We start from the raw sequence: 22994 nt of genomic DNA, 5'->3' as shown, positions 1-22994 counted from the left end.
ACCAGTTTTATTGGATTTTTCTGATTATTTTGGACTATTTTCTAAGAAGACTATTATATCATCTAAAATACTTTATTTCTCCTTTTACAATAATTAACCCCCTTACTATTTTTCTTATCGTCTCCATAGCAACTTCCATAACAAAAATAATAATACTGATACCTATAATATATTTCTGCATTTTCAGTTTAATATATCTGCCTCTGTGGTTCATCGTTAAGTAGAATGTCAAATATTTTAGATAAAGAAAATCTATCTTAAAGAACATCTTTTACCACTCTAATTAACTTTCCTTCAGATATGTGTTTACCATGAGTTTTCCTTCTTCTAAAATTGGGAAAAAACGTGAAGTTTTATTACATTTGGCTTTATGTCATCTATAGTGACAATTGTATGCTTTGTATCTTTTGACTAAAGATGATGAATTACTTTTAAAATTGTCCTAATACTGAACCATCCTTCATTCCTAGAATATGCCCTACTTTATAATAGTATGTCATTCTTGTAAATTCCTACTGCATTCACTTTTCTACTTTTGAGATTTTTTAAAAATCTATATTCATATGGAATATTGGTGTGTGTATGTGTGTGTGTTTGTATGTTTCATGCTATCTTTGTCAGATTAAAGTATTAAGGTAGTTTCATAAAAATGGCCTGACTCTATTTCAATGTTGTCTTTGCCTTAGAACAATTAATATATCATAAGGATTCCCTTTTCTTTTAAAATGACATAAAATTGTTTGGGAGGAAAAATATATTTGGTACCTTTCTCTTAAGTAATCATTTGAAAACTTTAAAATTGTACCTGTATTTATAAAGTCTATTCAGATTTTCTTTGACTTTTGAAAACACACACACACACACACACCCACACACACACACACACACACACACACACCACATATCATTCTTCTTTTTTTGTTTTTCTACCTGTCATTCTTTTCAGCTCAGCTTAGGCCAGTTGATATACAGGTATATTCCGATTGTCTGCTCTTTGGGAAATAATATATAGAATCAGTATTTTAAAAATTTAATAATATAGATTGGTACATAATATTGTATTATTTTCAAATATTTCCATGCTTAATATTTTTATTTATACATTAGAAATGAGAAAATGTAAAAACACATTTACGTTTATATTTTCTCATTTCTAATCATGCACACGTATAGTTCACATACAGATGTTCTACCTTTATTGGTTTTCCCCAAAACATCAACTCTAGTATTTGCCTATTTTTTCCTTCATTAATATTTTAATATCGTGGACTTATTTTGCCTATTCAGGATAGTTTGTTTTTGCGTTTGTTTAATTTTTGCTTTCTTTATATTCACCTAGCTTCTTTCAATTAATTAGAGCATATTTTACAAGGCTTATGTAGTAGCAACTGTAATCTTCAATTTTTTCAGTTAAGGAATAGGCAGATGACTGTGAGAAATTACTGAGGTAGATATAGGTTTTAGTATTCTTGATTAACCATCACAGTGCCCTAAAGCAACAAAGAATCTGATGTTTTGCCTTCTCTGAAGACTTGGTCTAGTAATCCAGACATAAGAATAGATTGTGCTCTGCAGAGTTTTTTAATCATACTTTTATTCACTTGTTCATTCATTTTATTCATTCACTTATTTATTTAAATAGCTATTGAGTTTCTATATGCCAGACATTGTGCTAGCTTTTGAAGATAAAAACATAAAAAGACATGTAACCTGCATTCAAGGATATTGTAAGTCAAGTGGAGAAACAGACACTATATCACAAATATAATAATTACTATGATGGAAGACTATAGATGTCGTTTGGGGAACATATACATACTTTATACCACAGTTACTCAGAAAAAGTAATGAAAAATTTATAAATATTATTTTATTCATTATATTCAACAAATATGTTTTAATACATTTTATATGTCTGGTAATGTGCTGGCTTCTAGGGAAGCAATAAGTGTAAAAGCCATTTTCCTTATCCTCGGGGAGCTTTCAGTCTAATGGAAAGTGAATAATCCCAATTTAATAAATGTGTACCAGATACCTATAGGGATGCAGAAGAGTAAATAAGTTTGTCAGGAGTTAAAAACAGACTTTCTTCACAGAAATAGTAATGTTTGAGCTGATACTTGAAAGGTGAGCAGGGAGTCATTAGATGGGCAAGGTGTTGCATTCTAAGCAGAGGAAACGTGTACAAAGGGATGGTGGTACAAAAAAGCAAATAGTCTGCTAATGCCAAAGCATAAAATACAAGATGACAAGGGGTAAGAAAAGAGTTCAAAGGTAGCGAACAGTTATTGAACTCTTTAAAGTGTGTGAAACACCATTCTAAATGCTTTATATAGGTTAACTCATTTAATACTTCAAATAGCTCAGGAGAGTTCAGGCAGAGAGGTTAAATATCATACTCAAAGTCGCCGATAAGTAGGGTGGCCAAGATTTGGAATCAGGTAGTCTGACTCCAAAGCCTGTGGTCTCCTGCCTACTCTAGACAGAGATCATTACATAAAGGGCTTTATGTGCTATACTAAGGAATTTGAATTTCATTCTATCATTGTCTAGAAGTCATTGAGATGTTTTTAATTATAAAAGTTACATGGTCAGATTTTTATTTTTAATTCAAATGATACTTGGAAGGTGAATTAGGAGGAATGACTTTAGGTGAAGAGGGAAGCAGAGAAAGGAGATGGAGAGAGAGGCAGATAGCTTCTATAGTCCATGTAAGAGATGATGAAGCCCTGAGATAGAGCAATGATTCAGGGAAGAGATTTGAGAGAGATTTTGGTGGAACTTGGGGGTATGTTAGATGGGAACGAGGAATGAGGAAAGATGAAGAGTCTATGATGATTTCCAGATTTCTGTCTTGGGTAGCTTGGTTGAAGTTTGTGCCAGGATCCATGACAGAAAGTATAGGGAAGGTGTTCTCCATGCCAGCCCTGCATTCTCATAGTTAAAATGCCTCTGTAGTTATTTAGGAGATTTTACATATGAAATACAAGCATATAAAGTTATGCCCTTATGGTTGCTAGTTACATATGCAGCATAAGGGTATATAGGCACACTCTCAGTAAAGGTTTACAATTTCAGACTCTTATGAATCATGACAGAGTTATTCTCCCAATAGCTTAATAATGGACACAGCAAAATGCCTGTTTGTTACCAAATTTTGCTTGCTTGGTTAGTATTATCATTAATATATTCAGATAGCCATTCAGAGAGCCTACTCTACTAAAAGATGGTTTTTGTCAGTATGACCACTGAAAAAGTTGCCAATCGAATATGAATTTTTTTAAAGTAGTTTTCAGACAAATTGGTTTCTAATACTTGGACATCTAAGCTTAATATGCATGGTATATACTGGTTCTTGGGCAGAATTGATAAATAATAGATGTTTCCAGAGTTGTTCTATAGTTATTTTATATTTTTCTGCATTATCCATAAAGTCCCATGATTTTAAAACCCCACACAGGACAATGCTAATATCAGTGATATTAAATTAGACAAAAGTTGTACAGAGAAAGTTTTATTTTTATGCTTTTAAGTGGAAATTATACAATGAATAGTCAAATTGCATATAAAACTGTCTAATAAAATAAAAACTACATTCTGTACTTAACATTATTTTCTTCATAAAGCAAAGTAGTATAATTTGTCCTAAATCTAATTTACTAATCTCCTAAAATTAATTTGCAGAGGATCTTGCATGCATTACATTAAAGTTCTTTACTAATATATACCTGTAAAATTGGGGGAAAATATGGATTTGTCAATGATTACACCCTCCTTCTGTTCTTACCATTTTATATAGCAATTGCTCTTTCTTTTGAAAAACCTTTCATATATGATACATTTGATTGGAACCAATGCCAAAGTCAGATCTTTCTTAAATCAGTCAGTTCTTCATAGAGAATACTTTAGTTAAATCCTCTTCGTCAGCCAGGGCACACTTTTCATTCAAATGAAACCTGTGTTTGAAATGCCACATTCATAACTGAATGACTAAAAGCAGAGCTAGAGTAATCAGAAGTTCTTTTTTATCTTTATAAATGTACGACTTTGAAATCTGGGAAAAATACCTATAGAGACTGCAATTTAATAAAAAAAAAGGATGGGAGCATTGATTGTATGGCTTGCTAATTTGAAAGCTCTTTCATCTTTCTGGAGCACTTTTAATTTCAAAATGTTTAAATAGCTTTAATTCCTAATATTAAAAAATTAAAATTCTTAATGCCTCTTTTTTATTAAGAGCCAAAACCCCATAAAGCTTAGCAATTTCCATTTCTGCTTAAAGGTAATGAAGTGAGAGAACGACTGCTTTGCTACCAAAGAATTTATGACATAGAGAAACCCAAGGGACGAGAGGCGACATTCACACTCCAAAATGTGTGTCTGATGAGTGATTCATATGCTTTATTCTCTCCTGCCTTGAAATTCTAAATTGAAAATTCTAAATGTGGAATCCCACAATGAAATTGAGTAAAGAAAAAAAAATGAGTAAATGAGATAGACTCAATTATAAAAGCTTATTAAATATATAATTTTTTTCTTTTGAATCCCCATGTTTTCAATAAAGTGAATTTTGAAAGTTTTTAAATTCTCAAGTTATGTTATAAGTAAGTTTTCAAGAATGACAACTGGTGCTCAATAAATTTGTTAAGTTATATTGCATTAATCTTTAATGGGGGGAATATCTTTCTCTCAACTAAATAACATGGAGTTAATTGTAAATAGCTCTTAGTCTGAATCAGTATTTTGCCATATAACAGATACCAATGCACTGGTTTGATAATCTAGAATCTGATTTTACCTCTTTCACAATTTAAGCTGCATTGTCATTTTAGTTTACTATCAAAGAGAGCATTATGTTGTTCTTCATCCATCTCTGACAATCTAATTTCCACTCAACCATTCATATATAACATAAATTATGTTATAGAAGTCCAATACATATATTACAACCATTTCTTTAATTAGTATGTATATTGAGTTGCAATGCAATTTCTCATATTACCAGAGTGTATTTAATGTCCTCCTAACAAGAGTAATTATACTTGAAGAAAAATGAAATGTATTTAAAAGAGCCACTTTCAAAGATACACAGTGCTCTCATAAGGAAAAATCTTTTTCACCTGTTTCTATCACGTTTAAGCCAGGAGCTTATGGTAGGCAAAAGAATAACACTTTCCTATATGTGTGACTAATGAAAAAGTAAACCTGTGTAGTAAGGAATACAGTTACACAGTAGACGACAAGATAATTTCCTGTTCTCCATATGCTATAATGATTGATATCAAGATCCTGGAGATATTTTACACTAACTATAGTTTGTCACTTTATTATGTTCTCAATATTTGTGTTATCGTACATTTCTTTCAGTCAAGAGAATCTATCCCATTAAATGACCTAAAATCAGAAGTTTCACCCCGGATTTCAGCAGAAGACCTGATTGACTTGTGTGAGCTCACAGTGACAGGCCACTTCAAAACACCTACCAAGAAGACAAAGTCCAGTAAACCAAAGCTCCTGGTTGTTGACATCCGGAATAGTGAAGAGTATCCTTTACACGTGTTGTAAACAGTGGTACTTCCTTATTCATATTGCTTCCTTTTGATTTAGAGTGTTTGGTATTAAAAAAAAAAAGCAATGAACTTATCTGGGATTTTTCTGAATTCAGATAGCTAAGTAACTCTCAAACTGGATGCCAGAGTAGACTTACATAATGTTTCATAAGATAATATTACATACCAGAGACCTTAAAATGTTTTCCAAACATTTCCAAACAAAACCAGAGTATTAAGATAGTTTCTTGGTTTTTGTGTTTCTCTAGTGTGTATTGCTCTTTTTGAGGGCATTTGAGTCATTCTTGCTATAGATAAAATTTTGGCAAAGAGAATTATTTACTTTTTTTTTTTAATATTAGAAGCTATAGAAAAGACAACATCAGGCTTTAATTTTTAAATTTTAAAAACATATACTCAGTTTTCATTATTATATCCTGTTTTTCATCATTAGTAAAGGCTAATATTGCTCTTGTCTGTCCAGAAGAATTAATTTCTAAGAATTTCTTCAAAATAATTTAGAGATACTTGTGTTTGGAGCAGGATAGATAATAAAGAAGTTTAGTACTTTTTCTTTTTTTTTTAATCCCATTTGGGTCTGCATTTAAACTACTAGAATTAAAATTTCCATCCAGTTGTATTCCTATGTCTGAATGGAGTACACAATAGCCACTGCCGAGGAATGTCTCCTCTGTCTGGATTAATGGTTAGATGTGAGGGGTACATTAACTGTTGAAGAGCTCCTATTTGCTCTGAGACCCATCTGTAAGCCACAGGTCCTGAGTGCCACACAGTCTCATTCAATCAGCCAGTCATACTTGTTTGAGGATCTGCTTTGGAAAATTAGAGTTAAATCAGAGCACCTCCTCACCAGGAGCTCACAGTCTTGTGGCTAGGACAGACACATTAAATAGATAATTATAATATAATTAAAATCCGGAGAAATTACTTTTGTTGCCGTTTCTTTTTTCTTATACTGTGTATTGACAAAAGAGAATTCTATATTGAGGTAGTTGCGGCACTACCTAGGAAGGCCAGAGTCATTTAACATATTTGTCACTGACACAAGTGACTCCAGGTTTGGCACAATTCTGAAGTCCATTTACTTAACAAATATGTAAGATGTATTCTAGGCATTGTATTAAGCATTATGAGTTTCATAGATGAGATAAATACAGATCCTTCCTATAAATTGTTTTAAGTTTTGATATGTCATGTACATTAGTATGTTTTATACAAGATCAAATTGCCGTTGTGAGAGATATACAGATACTGTGGGAAGAGAAACTTTTATGGAGAAAACACTTGAAGGATGGATAGTATTTAAACACTCAAAAATATGAAGAAAACATATTTAAGCAGAGAAAACTATAGGAGTCAAGCAGAACATATACTGGAAATAGTATGTGATTCAGTTTTTCTGGAATTAAAGTAGTTAAGTCCTATTCATGAAGACTAAACTGAGAAATTTGGGTTTTGTCCTATAGGCAACCACGAAAGGTTTCTTAACAGGGATGTTATAATCAGAACTTTTTTTTTTATTTTAATCTAACAATATTGTGACTAAAATGGATTTCCAAGGGAAAAGATGAGAGTTGGAGAAAACAGAAAGCAGCTGCAATAGTCTGAGCTCAAGGAAATGAGTGGCTGAAATGGGCAAGTGATGATGGGAATAGAGATGCGAGGATGGGATTTATTAGTGCAGTAGAATGCTAGATGTTGCCACTGATGAGATGTCAACAGTGAAGTCTTAGGCTGATTTGGGGGGATGGTGATGCCATTCAAAGAAAGCAGCACTATTTAGCAGTTAATGCTATTTATTACATTTATATCAGGAAACCGTGGTTTTAATTCTATATTCCCTTGTGGCTATTGACATTCTAAAGACACAGCCTTTTCTTTGTGCTGGCTCTATTTCACTAATTATAATTAGTTAACATAGCAAACAAGCCAGTGTAAAAGGTGTGACAACTTCATAGTGGTCTGGTGAAATGCTGGTGTACTTTGTATATTGAGGTATGATGTCACTGAGTGTGGTACTCAACAAAAATACTGTGTTCTTTTAGGATTTAGAAAAACATGAGAGTACTTCTGTGTTCAATTTTGAGCCGTCAGATATTTTAAAGGAATTTTAAAATCTTTTTGTAAAGAACTTTCTGGAATATGAACATTTACCTATGTAATTTACCTATACAATGTACCTATATTATTCTTAGAACTGATATTTCTTTTATCTGCTTGATTAAAGTACGGTGCATGTACTGGAAATATCATTATGGTGACTGACTTACGAATACAAGAAAGTCTTCATATTTTAGAAACCTAGAAGATAATGCACCTTATTCTTACCTGTTAATACTGTTCTAATAATACAACTTGTCACACAAAAAAATTTTAATGTACTTTTTCTGATCTATTTTTACATTGAGGTAACAAATTTTTGTTTTTATTTTTGTTATAAGCACATACTTGAATGCTGTTGGTAATATCTGCCAAATGGAATGTTGGGCCGAGTATGTTTTAGGGGAGGGGAACAACTTGCTGCAAGAAAAGGTAAGGTCTCCTGTTACCAGAGAAAAACCATGTTTACTAGCATGTATCAAAGTGCTATCATCTTTTTAATTGTACTTTTTAATTACTTGGGGGGGGGAGGTATATTTTTTTCTTTAAGATCTTAAAATATTTCTGAATATTTAAGCTAATATATGCTTTTCATTCCAAAATTAGTCAATGAAACTGTCAGAACCCTATTAAAGTGCAAATTTATTTTTAAAAAAAAATTCCTTTTAGAGACCATAACATTGAAAAGAATGGAAGTGTCAGCTAAGTTTACTTGAGAAATAAAGCGACAACCAGTGTTTCCGACCAGTGCTGATGACCTCTAATGATTCTAAGTAGAGTCCCATTTAGCAATTGTTTGCCCAAAGTAGATAGGCTTTTGTAGTATCAAATTATATCTGAGACTACCTGCTTGGCTATATTACTTTTAAAGTTTTAAAATAATCATAGTAGTAATGAACTGAAAAGCGTGAATATTGTGCAACCCATGCGATTGTCATGGTTTGCTGCATGCTGACCACTTTCACAGTGCTCCCTTTAATCAGGAAAGCCTTCATTACATCTCTGGCCAGTCTGCTTTCTTTCTCTTTTTCATTACATTTTAAAGTTTAACTATTTTTTCCTTAGAGGTGCCTTATTTTATTTAGATAAAATACTCATGCGAGCATGGAAGATGTTTAGAAGTCAAAAGTTTAGGGAAAAAGAAACAAAACAAAACAAATAAAACCAATGAATCACTGATGCAGTAATTAGTAAAAGTTTATTGTGCACGTACCAAAAAGACATTTGCAAGGCACGAGCACTCAAACCAAAACCTGGGCTGAGGCTCAGAGGGATATTGTTATAAAGCAGCTTATATAGTGTGGAAGCAGTGACTAGTTTTCATTGATTGGTCACAGTATTACAATTTTCTTAAATGAAAGGGAATTAGTTAGTGGTTACCTCATATAAATTTTGGGGAACAATTTAAGTTCTGCATATGATTTTCAAAGGCATAAGCAAGAAGCGATCCAGGACAAGTTAGCCTTGCTTGTCTTGGAAGATAGGCTAAATTAAGCTTTACTCGTATGACTAAACTGGTTTTTTCTGTTCGGAGAATTTTCAAGTCTGGTCTTCATTTGTGTTTGATTTTAATGGTACTGTCTTCTGCGAACCAGTTAGCTCTGTGAATTTCTCTCACACTCAAGTCTACACACAAATGTTTTCCTTAACTTTCCTTCTCAGTTTTATTCGGGGTCACATTTCAGGCAGCATCAACATTCCATTCAGCACTGCATTCACTGCAGAAGGGGAGCTCACTCAGAGCCCTTACACTGCTATGCTCCAGAGCTTCAAAGGGAAGGTCATTGTTGTCGTGGGGCATGTGGCAAAGCACACAGCAGAGGTAAGTACATTCAGAAATGTCATATGCACATAATAATGAGTTATTTACTTGCCTATTATAACAGATTTTCTAAAAGTTTATTCCTTCGGGAGTTGGTCACAGATCAAATGAACCTTGCAGATCTGTCTATGTTCTTACATCGAAGAGTTTGTCCAACTTTTCCCAGTAAAAGGATTCAAGCTTTCTTCCTGTGTACTGCATTAGGATCATTAGTAGGCTTAGAAAAACCCAAATGATAGCTTAATAGCCTCAGGTGTTCTTTTTATTTTTAAAACTGCTTTCTGAAATTGCAAAGAAGTAACTTCAATTCCTCCTATCTGAGAAAAACATCGGGGCTTGATTAGAGGCTCTGAAAGCTGGTCATGATGGAATTTGTTGGATTTGGGAGTTTTGTTTACTATAGGCTCAAAGCTTTTTGATGATAGACAATTCGGGAAAGACATCAATGTATAGATACGAGGAGTATATGAAACAATAAATTGGCTTCCCTCTCCCTGGCTATAGTCTAAGAAAATTTGATAAATAAAACAGTAGCATATGGACATCAAAAAATCATTTTTTTTTTAAGAGACAAATTGGAGAATATAGTTTAGTTTGGGAGCCAACTGGGCTTGCTCACAAATCCCCCAGAATTAGAGAACATGTCTAGATTTAGGCAATATGCAAGTAGGACAGCTTTTTTTCTAAAGGGAAGAAAGAATCTGCTCCTAGAAATGCAGCAGAGGTAGCTTTCTCCCTTCAGGCAGCTTATTCCCAAGAAGGGCAGCACTGAGCCTTCTCAAATTTATCAGTCAAATAAATCACTTCATGTCTCAGGGTAAAGTAAATAGAGGGACAAAAAGAAATGTCAGTAACATACTTAGAAAAATTTTCTCCTCAAAGAAATCAGCAGTGGAGATAAAATATTCCCCACTAATATGTACATTCCTGTATGTCTGCATAAACAAAATAATCCAGAAATATGATCACTGGAAACAAAGTCAAATGAAGACTTTAATACTTTTAGTCAAAGGCCATTTTAAGCATCCAGTAATCCTTGTCTCAGAAGTACGGGGCTAGTGGTAACATTGGCTTTTGACTCTAAATAAAGGTCATCCTGGAAGATGAAGTTTAGTTGACCATATTAATTAAATATCTGATTGGATATCATTATTCATAAATCTCTCATCCCTCTTTTTATGACTATATCTAGTGTCTGACAGGAAACAATCTAAATACACCTATTTCAGGGAAAGTGAATATAGTAAATATAGTAAATGCACAATTTTAAGTAAATGAGAACATTTTAGAACTAAAGCCATGATATATAAATTATTTTGATGTACTTTGTTAAATAATTTTCTAGTATATTATTTGTGTACATATGAATTTTAAGTACTGTTTTATATATGATGATAGTATAAAAGGTCGGAATTTGGGAGTAACATCAGCAGAATGGCAGAATAGGCAGCTGGACTATCCGGTTCATCCACAGAAACATCGAAAACAAGTATAAACTTTACTGTGTTGAATAAAAGTTTCAAAAGCAGGCATCCTCGTCCTCTTCCTGACCTTAGAGGAAAGCTTTCAGTCTTTCACTATTGAGTATTGTTAGTTGGAATTTTTCATATATATCTTTTGTCATGTTGAGGAAATCCTTTTTCTCCTCTTAGTTTATTGAATGTTTTTATCATGGGGTGGTGCTGAATTTTGTCAAATGCCTTTTCTGAATCAATTTAGATGATAATGTGATTTTTTCCCCTTCTTTCTAAGAGTGTGGCATATTATATTGATTGTTTGTCATCCATTTGATTACTCTTGCATTCCTAGCATAAATTCCACTTAGTCATGGTGTATAATCCTTTTAATATGTTCCTAAATTCAGTTTGCTAGTAGTTCGAAGAGGATTTTTGGATTAATATTTATCAGGTGTATTTTTCTGTAGTTTTATTTTCTTGTATCTGTTTCCGGCTTTGGTATAAGAATAATGCTGGTCTCATAGCATGAGTTAGGAAGTATTCTCTCCTTTTTAATTTGTTAATTCTAGCCAGAGCAATTAGGCAAGAAAAAGAAGAAGAGACATCAAAATTGGAATATGCATTAATTTCCCAGAGCTGGAGTAAAAGATAACACAAACTGGGTGACTTAAAACAGAAATTTATTCTCTCATCATTCTGGAGGTTCTCAGTCTGAAATCGAGGTGCCAGCAGGGCCATGTCCCCCTGCAGCTCTGGCGGAATCTTTCCTAGTCTTTTCCCAGCTTCTGGTGGTGGCCAGCAATCCTTGTGGCCCACAAAGTGGGAGAAAATATTTGTAAATTACATATCTGATAAGAATTTAATATCAGAATACAAAATCAATACACAAAGATCAGTTATGTATATATTCACTAACAACTCCTGCAACTCAACAACAGAAGGACAACAAATTTTAAAATACACAGCTTTTTAGACATTTTAGACATTTCTTGAAGATATACAAATGGCCAAAATTTACATTGAAAGCTATTGGACATCATAAGTCATTAGGGCAATGCAAATCAAAACCACAATGAGATACCACTTCACACCCAAATGTCGGCAAGGGTGTGGAGAAATTAGGACCCCCAGGTGCCTGGCTGGGAGAGATGTAAAAGATGCAACTTCTGTAGAAAATAGTTTTACAGTTTGGCATTTCTTTCAAGTGCAGATAGAATTATGGCCAGCAATTTTACTTCTAGGTAAATATCCAAGAGAATTGAAAACAAAGACTCAAATGTATATTCGTATGCCAATATTCATAGCAGCATTATTTACAGTAGTCAGAAGGTGGAAACAACCTGTGTCTATCAACAGATGAATGAATAAGCAAAATGTGGTATATACAATATAATATTATTCAGTCATAAAAAGGAATGAAGTTTTGATATATGCTTCAATATAGATAAACCTTGAAATAAGCCAAACACAAAGGACAGATATTCTATGAATTCACTTATATAAAATATCTAGAGTAGGCAAATTCATGTGGACCGAAAACAGATTAGTGCTACTAGGGTCCTGGAGAATGTGGAACAGGAGTTTTTGTTTAATAGGCGCAGTTTCTGTTTGGGATGATAAATTTAGGAAATAACCAGTGGCGATGGTTGTACAACATTGTAAAAATACTTAATGCCACTGAATTGTATACCTAAAAATTGTTAAAATTGCAGGTTTTATGTCACATATACTTTACCTCAATTTTTAAAAAGTTCTAAGGTTTGATGTATGTAGATTACTCCACTGTCCCTGGTTCATCTGAGCCCTACAATTTTTGGTCAGACACCAGTGGAAAATCTTTCATTAAGAGCTGTTCTGATCAGATCTCATCTTTTTCCCAGTTGGATATTAAAAAGAAAAAGAAGAGGAAGAAGAAGAAGTGATTTCCAAACAAGTAGCAGTTTTTTTTTTTTTCTAAGTTAAATCAGTGCACTGCAGCTGGCAGGTGGCAGCTGGTGGTCTTATTTTGAAAAGACTGAGAAAGCCACAGTTGGACATTGTGAAAGAAAGGAGAGGTGCCAGTTCTAGTCAGCACAGTTACAGATTTTCTTGGCAAAGGTTTATGATTTTTATGTCGAACTCATATTTAGAGTTGGGAGTTTTTTTGTTTGCTAAACAGTAGGCACTGATTGTAATTTTTCTAGTTTTACATCTTCTGTTAAGACCTGGTAAAAGAGCTAGACTGAAAATCTAACAAATGAAAATATTAAATAAAGTATAACTCAATAAAAGAAAAAGGCTGTCAATATTGAATTTAACAAGTAGCAAAATATCATTGAACGATTGCAAGAAAGAATAAATGAACCACTTGTCTAGTATATGATAGTATTAAATGGCCCATTTGACATACAAATTAGGACCAGAATGTCTTCTGTAATACAAATGTGAAGGAATTAAATGACCAGATGTATTGAATATATTGTCTAAAATCACATAGGAGACAGAACAGATCTGGGAAATACTATTTATTCATGTACCTGAATAACTATTATCAGAAGATATATGGTACCATTTTAATTATGTACTCATTAACCATTTCCTATAATTACAATTGATTAGCAATTTATTGCTATGAGGTGATTTCTTTTCAGTTACCACGTCATAAGACTTTTGTATTTGGCCTAGCTTCTACATTAAATACATCAGAAAACCTTTACAATATGCCATTTCTTACTGAGATAAAATATTGCTTTTCCTCAGAATAAGGCAAAAAAGGAGAACTACAAAGACCTTAGTTTAATTACAGTCCCATTTAGCTGCTGCTTCGTGCCAGAATTAAGTCCTACTAAATATAATTTGTCAGTTAATCTTTAATTCACCTTACCCAAAAAGTTGAATAAAGTAGTAAGCTATTATATAATCAAGCATTTTCAGATATTTTGTGAACAAAGTCATGTCAGCATCAAGGAAAGTCAGACAGTGAATGAAGTTGAGTCCTGAGTCTCTGAAATGGAGCTACTGCCCAAAAGTAGATCAGATTTTGTGCTGATCCTTGCTACTGTACGGCCAAGTTTAATTTGACAAGCCAAACACAGACTTCATCTGTTGGTAGTGTTGATGGGAGTAGGAAGACCTATGTATCAAAACAAGGGTAAAGTCAATTCAAGCTTTGTGTCACATTTTTAAATGAAAACGTGGCAAGGTCTCACTTTTTTCTTATTACAAACAATCATATTTTTAAAACTCACATGAGAAATTACATCTTTGATTGCTAACTGGAATTAGATTTCCTGGGCATAGAAGGAAAACATGCCAGCATGATATATACAGAAAGTCCCATAAAAGTTACTGCTTACAAGACTGAAATGTGCCAAATTAATCTCAGAAAGCAAGCGTATAAATCTGGGAAGTAAGACAGTAAGTATTCAGATCAATGGGGGAGGCAGACTTAGTCTACTACCCATATCATGGATTAACTGAACCCATAGGAAGGGTCATTGTTATATTCTTGAGCAGATTACTCAGATTTAAAGAAAATTTTGAGTTTTAAAATTAATCAAATATTATCTAGGGGGAAATATGTGGTTTGTTTTGATACTCGTACCAACCATTCCTCACACTACTCTACTCCCAAACCTAAGGTCAAAGTCTTGGCTTAACAAAACACCGTCATGCATCCACCTCTTCCCTAGAAGTAAATGATAATGCGTAGCAAGAATGGCGACTTAGCACCATAGCATGCTTTAATGTGTTATTGGGTTATTATTTCTCCCCTGTGGGAAAATAATGTACTGGGGTCCATCTCTAGAGCTAGTAATGGGTCTCAGATTGGAAAGTGGCCAATATGAACCAGAACAAAATGAAACTCCAGTTGGTGCTTCTCTGCCTTTAGTGAGTCCTTAAGAAAAACTGGATTGCTGTTAGTCACTGAAACTCATAAGACTTTAGAAATAATTACTTTCTATCTAGATTATATTTTGTGATTATGAGACCAAGTTTTCATCCCTGCCAGTGTATCACATTCAATAGGTTATCTAAGAAAGAAATTGAAGAAATATTTGAATTTCACTTTGTCTTGTCAGCCCTTTGGAAAATATTAGAACAGCTGATTTTACCCTTCCAAGTTATATTCCTGGCATTAAATCAGTGTTCTTTTGCCATCAAAAGAAATATTTATTTGAAAACATAAGAGCCACAGGCAAGTAATAACCATATGTGCTATTGTTCTTTAAAACAAAACAAAGCAACTCCCCCCCAAAAATAGAAAAGAGCAAAATATATGTATTTCTGATTAACATTAGACTTAGAAACCTAGATAAGAGACAATTTTTGTGGAGATTCTGTGACTAAACAATACAAATGGTTCATGCTTTCTACATGTGGCACATAAAGGTTAAATTTAAAACATGGCATCTGTTTTCAACTGAAAATAATCAGATTTATAATAAGCAAAGCATGCCATTGCAGCTATTTTTAAAGATAAGATAATATTCCAATTATGTTCACTTACACTCCCCTAGAGGCCAAGATTATTTGGTCTTTTGATGTTAGGTGGGAAGTTAATTTGTTTTGCAGTAATATGAGCCTTCCATCCTCTCATCCTACCCCATTACTTCCTGGATCCCTTAACCAAACTAAACCAATTTTAAGATACTGTGATAATCACTGGTAGCCCTTATCTTTGACCAGTTCGTTTTCTCTCTGTAGCCCTGTCTTCTTCCTCTCTGCTCAAGCTCCCCTCTAGTCTTTGGTCTCAGGCATCAGAGATTATCCTGCTCCAGGTACATGCTCAGAGGTAACCAAATGACTCTGAAACACTTTAAACCAAGTTAATATATGTATTGTCCCTATAATAACTTTCTCTAGCTCTACCTGGTATCTACCTAGTTCTTCAGTTTAATATGATAATTTTAAACTACTTTGTATGAGATCTTTTTACCTGTCTTATAATTGGCCTTTTCAGAATTGTACTTTCAGAATTTTGATAAAGGATGGGAAATGAATCTCCTTTATGAGTTCCAAATATGCAAGGAAAATTCTTTCTTGGTCTTGTTAGACCTACAATCACTGGCTATGGTTAAACTTGGCTTTCTTCTTGACTTTTTCTTTGCATTTTTGTCAGCAAGTGTTTTAGTCTATGGATTTATGTCAGATTGTAAGAAAATATTTTAGATTTTAATGCAACTTGAGCATAGTAAACATCATATGAGGCTTAATAGTGAAAACTATCCTATATAACTCTGCATTTGTTAAGCGATAGATGATAACTTACTTTAAAAGACCCATGAACTAAAACCAGTCCCGTAGAGACCCCTATCCTCAAAGCTTTCCAAAAGTTATGTGAAGTGAATAGCAAGGTAGGAGTTGTAGTAAAGGAAACTTTTAAACACCTAATCCAGACTTTGGTTGTCTGCTTTTTAACATGTTTATTAGATGTATTTTGTGTACAAGCAGTTTTTAAAAAGACAGAGGGAGCTCACTTCTAATTTCCCAGAAAAACTGCCAAGTCATCCTCTGAATCTGTGATCTCTGGCACCTATATTCATGACCTGTCATAGGATGAAAGTTATTTTGTCTCAATATGTGTTATTCTACATACCCACCCTCCCCTCCACAGCCCACCATTTAATTAATTACTCCTCACCCCAGGAATGTTTGTGGCTCAATAAAAACTAACCAGAGTTGCCCTCCTGCTTGGCCTACAGAGGTTGGAACTTGACAGTGATCCATTACAGCCCTAACTGTTTTGAATCTGAGTTTTTATTGTATACATTCTTTTCAGAGCATAGTATACCCATGTAATATGACTAGTGGCTTGGACACAGTATGAGTTTACTGTTCTCAGTTGTCTTGTGTAAATATAAGTTAATGAATGATTGTTGCTGAAATTCCAGTCCCAAGTATTGCAGATCAAAGGAAAATGTACCGCAGGGTCTTTAGACCCTGATACATGATGGTGTTAGATGATGGAATTTTGTCAGAAGATGCTATCCTCTAATATGAGCCAGTATATTTTTCTTATTTCAATAAGAACTGTTTCCAAACAAATTGGTTTTCGTCACAGCTAAAATTGTTTTCTCATATTTTTTTAATGTCAACTTTAAAAAATTCCCAGGTAGCCATTCCTGGCAGGACTTGTTTGACAATATAAGCTATTATTAAACACTAATCTATAAAGCTACAGGAAAATCCCAATTGCCATATACATAAACACTAGGTCACTATCAACTATCATAAATTTTAATGTTAAATGAATTAGTATAAAGGAAAACTTTTTTAACCTTGAGTCCATCATGAGTTTTAGAAGGTCTTTGAACTAATTGAAATTCTATGTAAAATATTGTACACATTTGCCATTTTTTTAACAGAGAATTGATGTATACCTTTCATCTGATTGCCAAAAGTATATGTGACCCAGTAAACTGTAAGAGTCACTAGTATATATTACTTCTCCATTATAAATAGTTCACCATGAACACTGTAAAGCTCCACTTTACATCCCATTGGGGACAAAACTGCCTTTTAAGTTTGAATCTATACAGTTTCAAGGCTGTCCTTGCAAATGGCTCTCCTATTAAAGGATCTATTGGAGAAACGAAAGGAGGAAAGAGGAAAAAGGAAAATTAGCTTATAGTAAGTATTTACTGTGAGTCAGGCACTTCCGCATACAATATTGACTTTAATCCTCCCAACAGCACTTTAAACGTACCATTCAAGTATATTATTATTACACATTTAACAGGTAAAAAAACTGAGGCCAAAAGGCGAAGTGACTTATGCAAGATCCCACAGTGAACCAGTGACAGAGCCCTGATTCAAACCCTGTGCTGTCTAACTACAGAGTTCCTATACTTTCCTCCATCCCACCCAGGCTGTTTGATTAAATCAGTAAATTCTCTCACCTTCTTGACTAGTGGCAACAAATTATATGGAAAATCATTATTTGTCTTACCATCCGATTAACTAGGTCTGAAATTCTCTTATCTCTTCTACCCACCTATCTTCACTCAGATCACTAATTTCTCATGCCTGACTTAACTGCAACTTTGCAATGTCCCTGTCTACCATCTCCTTCCTTCCCCCAGTTCTGCCCTACAGTCAGAATGAACTTTTTCAAAAGTAAATCTGATCATTGTCAAAATGCCTCTATGACTTCCCATTGCCTTCAAAATAAAAGTCAAGCCCTAATCATGGTTTAATCATGGTTTATAGAGTCCTTCATGATCTGGACTGTGCTTTGTTTTCCAAGCTCATCTTTCACTGGTCTTCCCTCACCCCCTTAAATTTCAGCCATTATTAACTACTTGTAGTTCCTTATATACTGTCGTTTTGTACTTTTCTCTATTTGAAGCATTCTTCTCACTTCTGTTCACCTGGGTAACTCCCATTTGTCTTAAAAGGCCATTTCTTCATGGAACTCTTTCTGAACTTCTCAAGTCTGGAGCTAAGTGCCTTTTCCAAGTGCTCATAGAAAATCTTTTACTTACTCTTATAGTGGCATTGAGACCACTATCATATATAGAGTTTCTGTGTACATTAGATAATGTACACAAAGCTTGGGGAGAGGATGGGCTACATTTCATGCTCCACTTACCCCTTTTCCACGTTCTCTCATGCAAAGCATAATTTGCACAACCATGAATGATGGTTCTGTGTAGCATTTATCAAATAGCATTGTAATTGCCTATTTACTTATCTGCATTTCCAACTAAGCTCACTAAGGACAGAGATTGTATTATATTCATTGTTATACCCCCATCCCCTAGCATAGTTCCTTTCAAATAGGAAGCATTCAATAAATATTTGATGGTTGAATTAACGACTAAGTTAATGAATGAACACATGAAAAATAATAGTTTGCAGTCAACTGTGCCTTTGGAGAAATTGATTTAAAAAAAAGCAAAAGAAAAAAAATAGTAATATTAACTAGTAGTTTAATTCAGGACAACAAACATTGAGCGCCTACATGATAGAATCTATTATGAGGAAACAGAAATGAAAAGGGCATAGTCTCTTGCCTTCATAAAACTTTCATTCTACTTAGGAAAATAGGACATGTATACAACTAATTAAAACTCAAAGCAGAATGTGGCATGTGCTATAAAAGATTTATAATCGAAGTTCTAGAAAATCAGTTAAAAGGAAGAAATGTCTTCCAGTTAAATGAGGGGTTCCTATAGCTTCATGGAGAAGGTGTTAGTAGACCTAGATCTTGAATTATAGGTAGAATTTCAGTAAAGAAAAGTGTTGAGAGGAGCACCATAGTCAGGAGAGAACAGTCCAGGCAAAGGAAATAGCACAGGCTGATTGGAAAGCACAGGATTTCTCTGAAGAACATTTTAGCTGCAGATAAGGCTGTTTCCATATAGGGGGAAAGTCTAGTTATAGGGAGCCTTGAATGCCACACTAAGGAGTTCACATTTAAGCAGTGGGGACCTATTAAAAGGCCTTTAAGAAAGAAAGTGAAAATCAGCTGCATTTTAGAAAGTCATTTGGAAAATTACTTTTAAAGTGTCTTCTTCCCTCTCTTTTGCCCTTGATCCCAATGAAATAGAAATTTTAAAATACTAATAACCAGACGCCAGTTAAAGAATTTCACTCTCCTTATATTCTCAGTTTATTTCAATGCCATATTTGCCCCACATTCTACCTTTGTGTTGACCTTCTGTCTCAAGCTTGCAATTTCCCACTATCTAAATAGTTACTAAGCCCTGAGAGTTAGCAAAGCTCAGGTGGCTTTGGGGAAAAGACAGCAGAGGAGTTTTGTCTGAGACTGATAGCCAAAGCTCTGCAACTTTCAAAAGGAGATTGGGGAAATGGCCTCACTGCTTTTGTTGTGTGATTCAAAGCATCTAGTAACATCCTGTCACTACCTTCTCTTACCTTATTTGAGACACTAAAGGACAACCTTCTCGTTAACCATTATAGTTATGTATTTATATAAAAATAAGCAAGTGTAAGTCTAGAAAAGAATTTCTATTTTCCTCAAAATGCAAAGACACTTTGGACTTAACATTATCAAAACGAAACTTTCAGTAAGAGCTTTTAGGTACTGCATATTGTCCTTAATGACCGTAGATAAGCAAGCTGTTCCTTGGAAGGAATCCACATATCTTGACTCATCTTGCTTAATGACATAGGAAGGAAAAAAATCTTCATACAGTAGTGACTGGGGTCGGAGGATTTCTTGAGGGTCTTCCATAATGTTACCATGTAGGCAGCAGAGTGCCAACAGTAAAATGGAAAAGGAAAAACTAAAAGCACAAACTACTTGGGAACTAATTCGAGTAACTGGGATCTAAGATGGAGTCAGAGCAGAGGAATAGAAAAAAAGGGATGGATCCCAGACAAATCGCAGAAGGAACTGACACAGCTATGTGACTAAGTACATGTGGAGCTACAAGGAGGGGGGGTTGTTTTTGTTTTTGCTTTTATAAGTGAAAGAGAACCTTAAAATTTTAGGTTGGGTTTGGGGGAAGGTTGCTGATAGAGTTAACAGAGATAAGGAAGAGAAAAATAAAGTAGATTTATAGGGAATGTGATAAATTTTGGACATACTGAATTTGAAGTGCTAATGGGAGATCAGTATAAAAATATCAATTAATGAGTCTCTGTTTGTCCTATTCATTTGTTGCTTGCATTTAGAAGTTCAGACTAGAATTCAAAGGAGAATTAAAACTAGATATGTATATATAGAATCCTTTACTTATGAAATAAATAATATTCTACAATACAGAAAAATGATGTAGAATCTTTCTTTCTTATAATTAAATTCAAAAGCTTATAAATGCATTATTCAGAAAGGAAGACAAATTCCTGGTGATAGTTTCAACAAGAGATTGTAGAAAGACCATTAAAATATATAGCTTATATTTGTTCCAATAAATTGTAAAAACACATTGTGTCCATTTTAAACTAACTTAGAAGTAAGGAAAAAATGCTTTAGTGCAAGTGATTGATAGAGGAGATCAACAAAGAAAATGAGATCAAAGGGAAATAGAAGAGGAAGGAAAGGAAAATACCATTTTGACATGTGAGGAAAAAAATCAATTATTGGGACTTCAACGAAGCTAACAATAGAGTAGAAATTAGAAGAGATTTTGTTAGAATTACACATAACCGTAAAATAGAAGACGCAAAAGGAAAATTTATAATTACACATAAAAATATTAACTTATCTTTTTTCACATACCTCTTGAGTGGTTCACATACCATTAAAAATTGCCAAACTTATTGAGAGAACAGGGGCTAAGAAGTAAACATGGAGCCCAAGAGTATAAAGTGAAAGTTTGTTTGTATCCTTTTCCAATTCTTTCAGCTACTTCAGTTCCTTAATTGTGGAAATCAACTGAGGATATTGTCGCTCACCTGACTGCTCTGTGGACATCTACATTAAAATTGTCACACTTTATTATTCTTATTACTTGTCTTTGTAAACTTCATCATCAATACTTTTTTGCATAAATGTGTTTTTTATATATGATTTAAAAAAAAACATTTTTAAAACTCATCTACCTCTTTCAGCCAAGAGGTAGAAAATAGTATTAACTCTTACCAGAACCAACTAGACAGTTTCCTTACAGTTGCCCTGAAGTCCTTTCTACCTCCTCCACTGGTGGTAAGACAGCTGAATCAGTGTCTGCCGTAGTGCCTGACACAGTAAATGCTCAAAAAATATTCGTCAAATGAATAAATCAGTTGTTCAGCGGGTATTAGAGTAAGTGCAATATACTAGGCATTGTTCCAGGCTTTGTAGAAACAGTAATAAGTAAAATAAAGTCCCTAGTTTGTGGAGCTTACAATACATCGGGAGAGGCAGTCAATAAATACATATCGAGTGGTTTTCAATGCTGAAATGAAAAATAAGATAGGATGAAGGAAAAGAGTACTGGTGGCTTATTTTCTTTATAAAGTGATCAGAGAAGCCCTCATTCTGAGTGCGATGAAAAGCCACTAGAACATGGGGAACAAAGAGTTTTATATGATCTGACTTTTAAGAGAATCATTCTGGTTGCCACATAGAAGCATACTGTAGGGGGCAAAGACGAAAGCAATTAGACAAGAAGTTATTGAATAATCTAAGAGGTGATGGTAGCTTGGACTAAGAGATGAGATTAGAGAAGCTAAGGGTGGAGGAAGGGTTTTTAGATTTGCAAATCTTGTAAGACATCATAGATCATGGTAAAACCTTTAGATTTTATTCTGAATAAAATGAGAGCCCATTGATATACTTCGAAAGGAGAGATTATATGATCTGACTTACATTTTAAAAGGATCACTTATGTTGTGTGGTGATTAGATCATTGGAGCAAGCATGGAAGCAAGAGAGACCAGTTAGGATAATATATGGAATAATCTCCAATGGTTGCTTGGGCTAGTAGGATAGTAGGAGAGGTGTTAAGAAGTGATCAAATTCTGAGTATGTTTTGAAAGTTAGAGATGACGTGGTACATTAGTAGAAGAAAAAAAAGAAAAATGTATATGCAGGTTTGCTAGTTAAACAACTGGAAAAAATAGAGTTGCTATTTCCTGGGATGGGGAAGACTGAAGGAGGAACCGGTTTGGAGATGGAAAAAGGGTAAGAATCAAGTGTTTCCTTTGAAACTGTTAGGCTTGAGAAGCTTATTAGATATCTAAGTGGAGATATTAAGAAAACAGATTTGCAAATTCAGAGTTCAGGAAAGAAGCTAAAGCCATAGATTTAAAGTCATCAATGTATAGATGGGACTTAAGGCCATGGGTCTAGTTGACATCACTTCGGGGATACATGTAAATAATGGGAAGAAGTCAGAAGACAGACATGGAGCAGAAGTCAGAAAGATAAGGAAAATCCACCAAAGGTAGTAAGATAAGAGAACTAGGAGAGATTGGTATACTGAAGGCTAATGGAAGAGAGTTTTGAAAAGAGGAGAGTATGATCAAATGTGTAAGATGATGCTGATGGGTCAAGTCAGATTCAAGTTGATTCTTAAAAACTGGATTTGGCAATGTGACAAAGTAGAGATTATTGCTGACCTTTATAAAAGTATTTTGGGACTGTGATGGAGACAGAAGTCTGATTGGAGT

The 22994-nt window shown here is 34.0% G+C and overlaps 1 protein-coding gene across 2 annotated transcripts in view; it reads left to right on the top strand.

The window, feature by feature from the left end:
• Nucleotides 1-22994, top strand: part of TBCK (TBC1 domain containing kinase) — a 159761-nt gene that overhangs the window by 125249 nt on the left and 11518 nt on the right. For both annotated transcript variants that reach the window (XM_006918893.3, XM_015595020.2), the window contains exons 24-25: nt 5368-5543; nt 9333-9492. In XM_006918893.3, the coding sequence (XP_006918955.1) occupies nt 5368-5543; nt 9333-9492 (336 nt within the window). The remainder of the gene's footprint in view (nt 1-5367; nt 5544-9332; nt 9493-22994) is intronic.

This window comes from Pteropus alecto, unplaced genomic scaffold (genome assembly GCF_000325575.1).
Source record: "Pteropus alecto unplaced genomic scaffold, ASM32557v1 scaffold5, whole genome shotgun sequence".
In the NCBI taxonomy this organism is placed as follows: domain Eukaryota; kingdom Metazoa; phylum Chordata; class Mammalia; order Chiroptera; family Pteropodidae; genus Pteropus; species Pteropus alecto.
The sequence above is the reverse complement of the archived record's forward strand: the minus strand, read 5'-3'. Positions and strand labels throughout refer to the sequence as shown.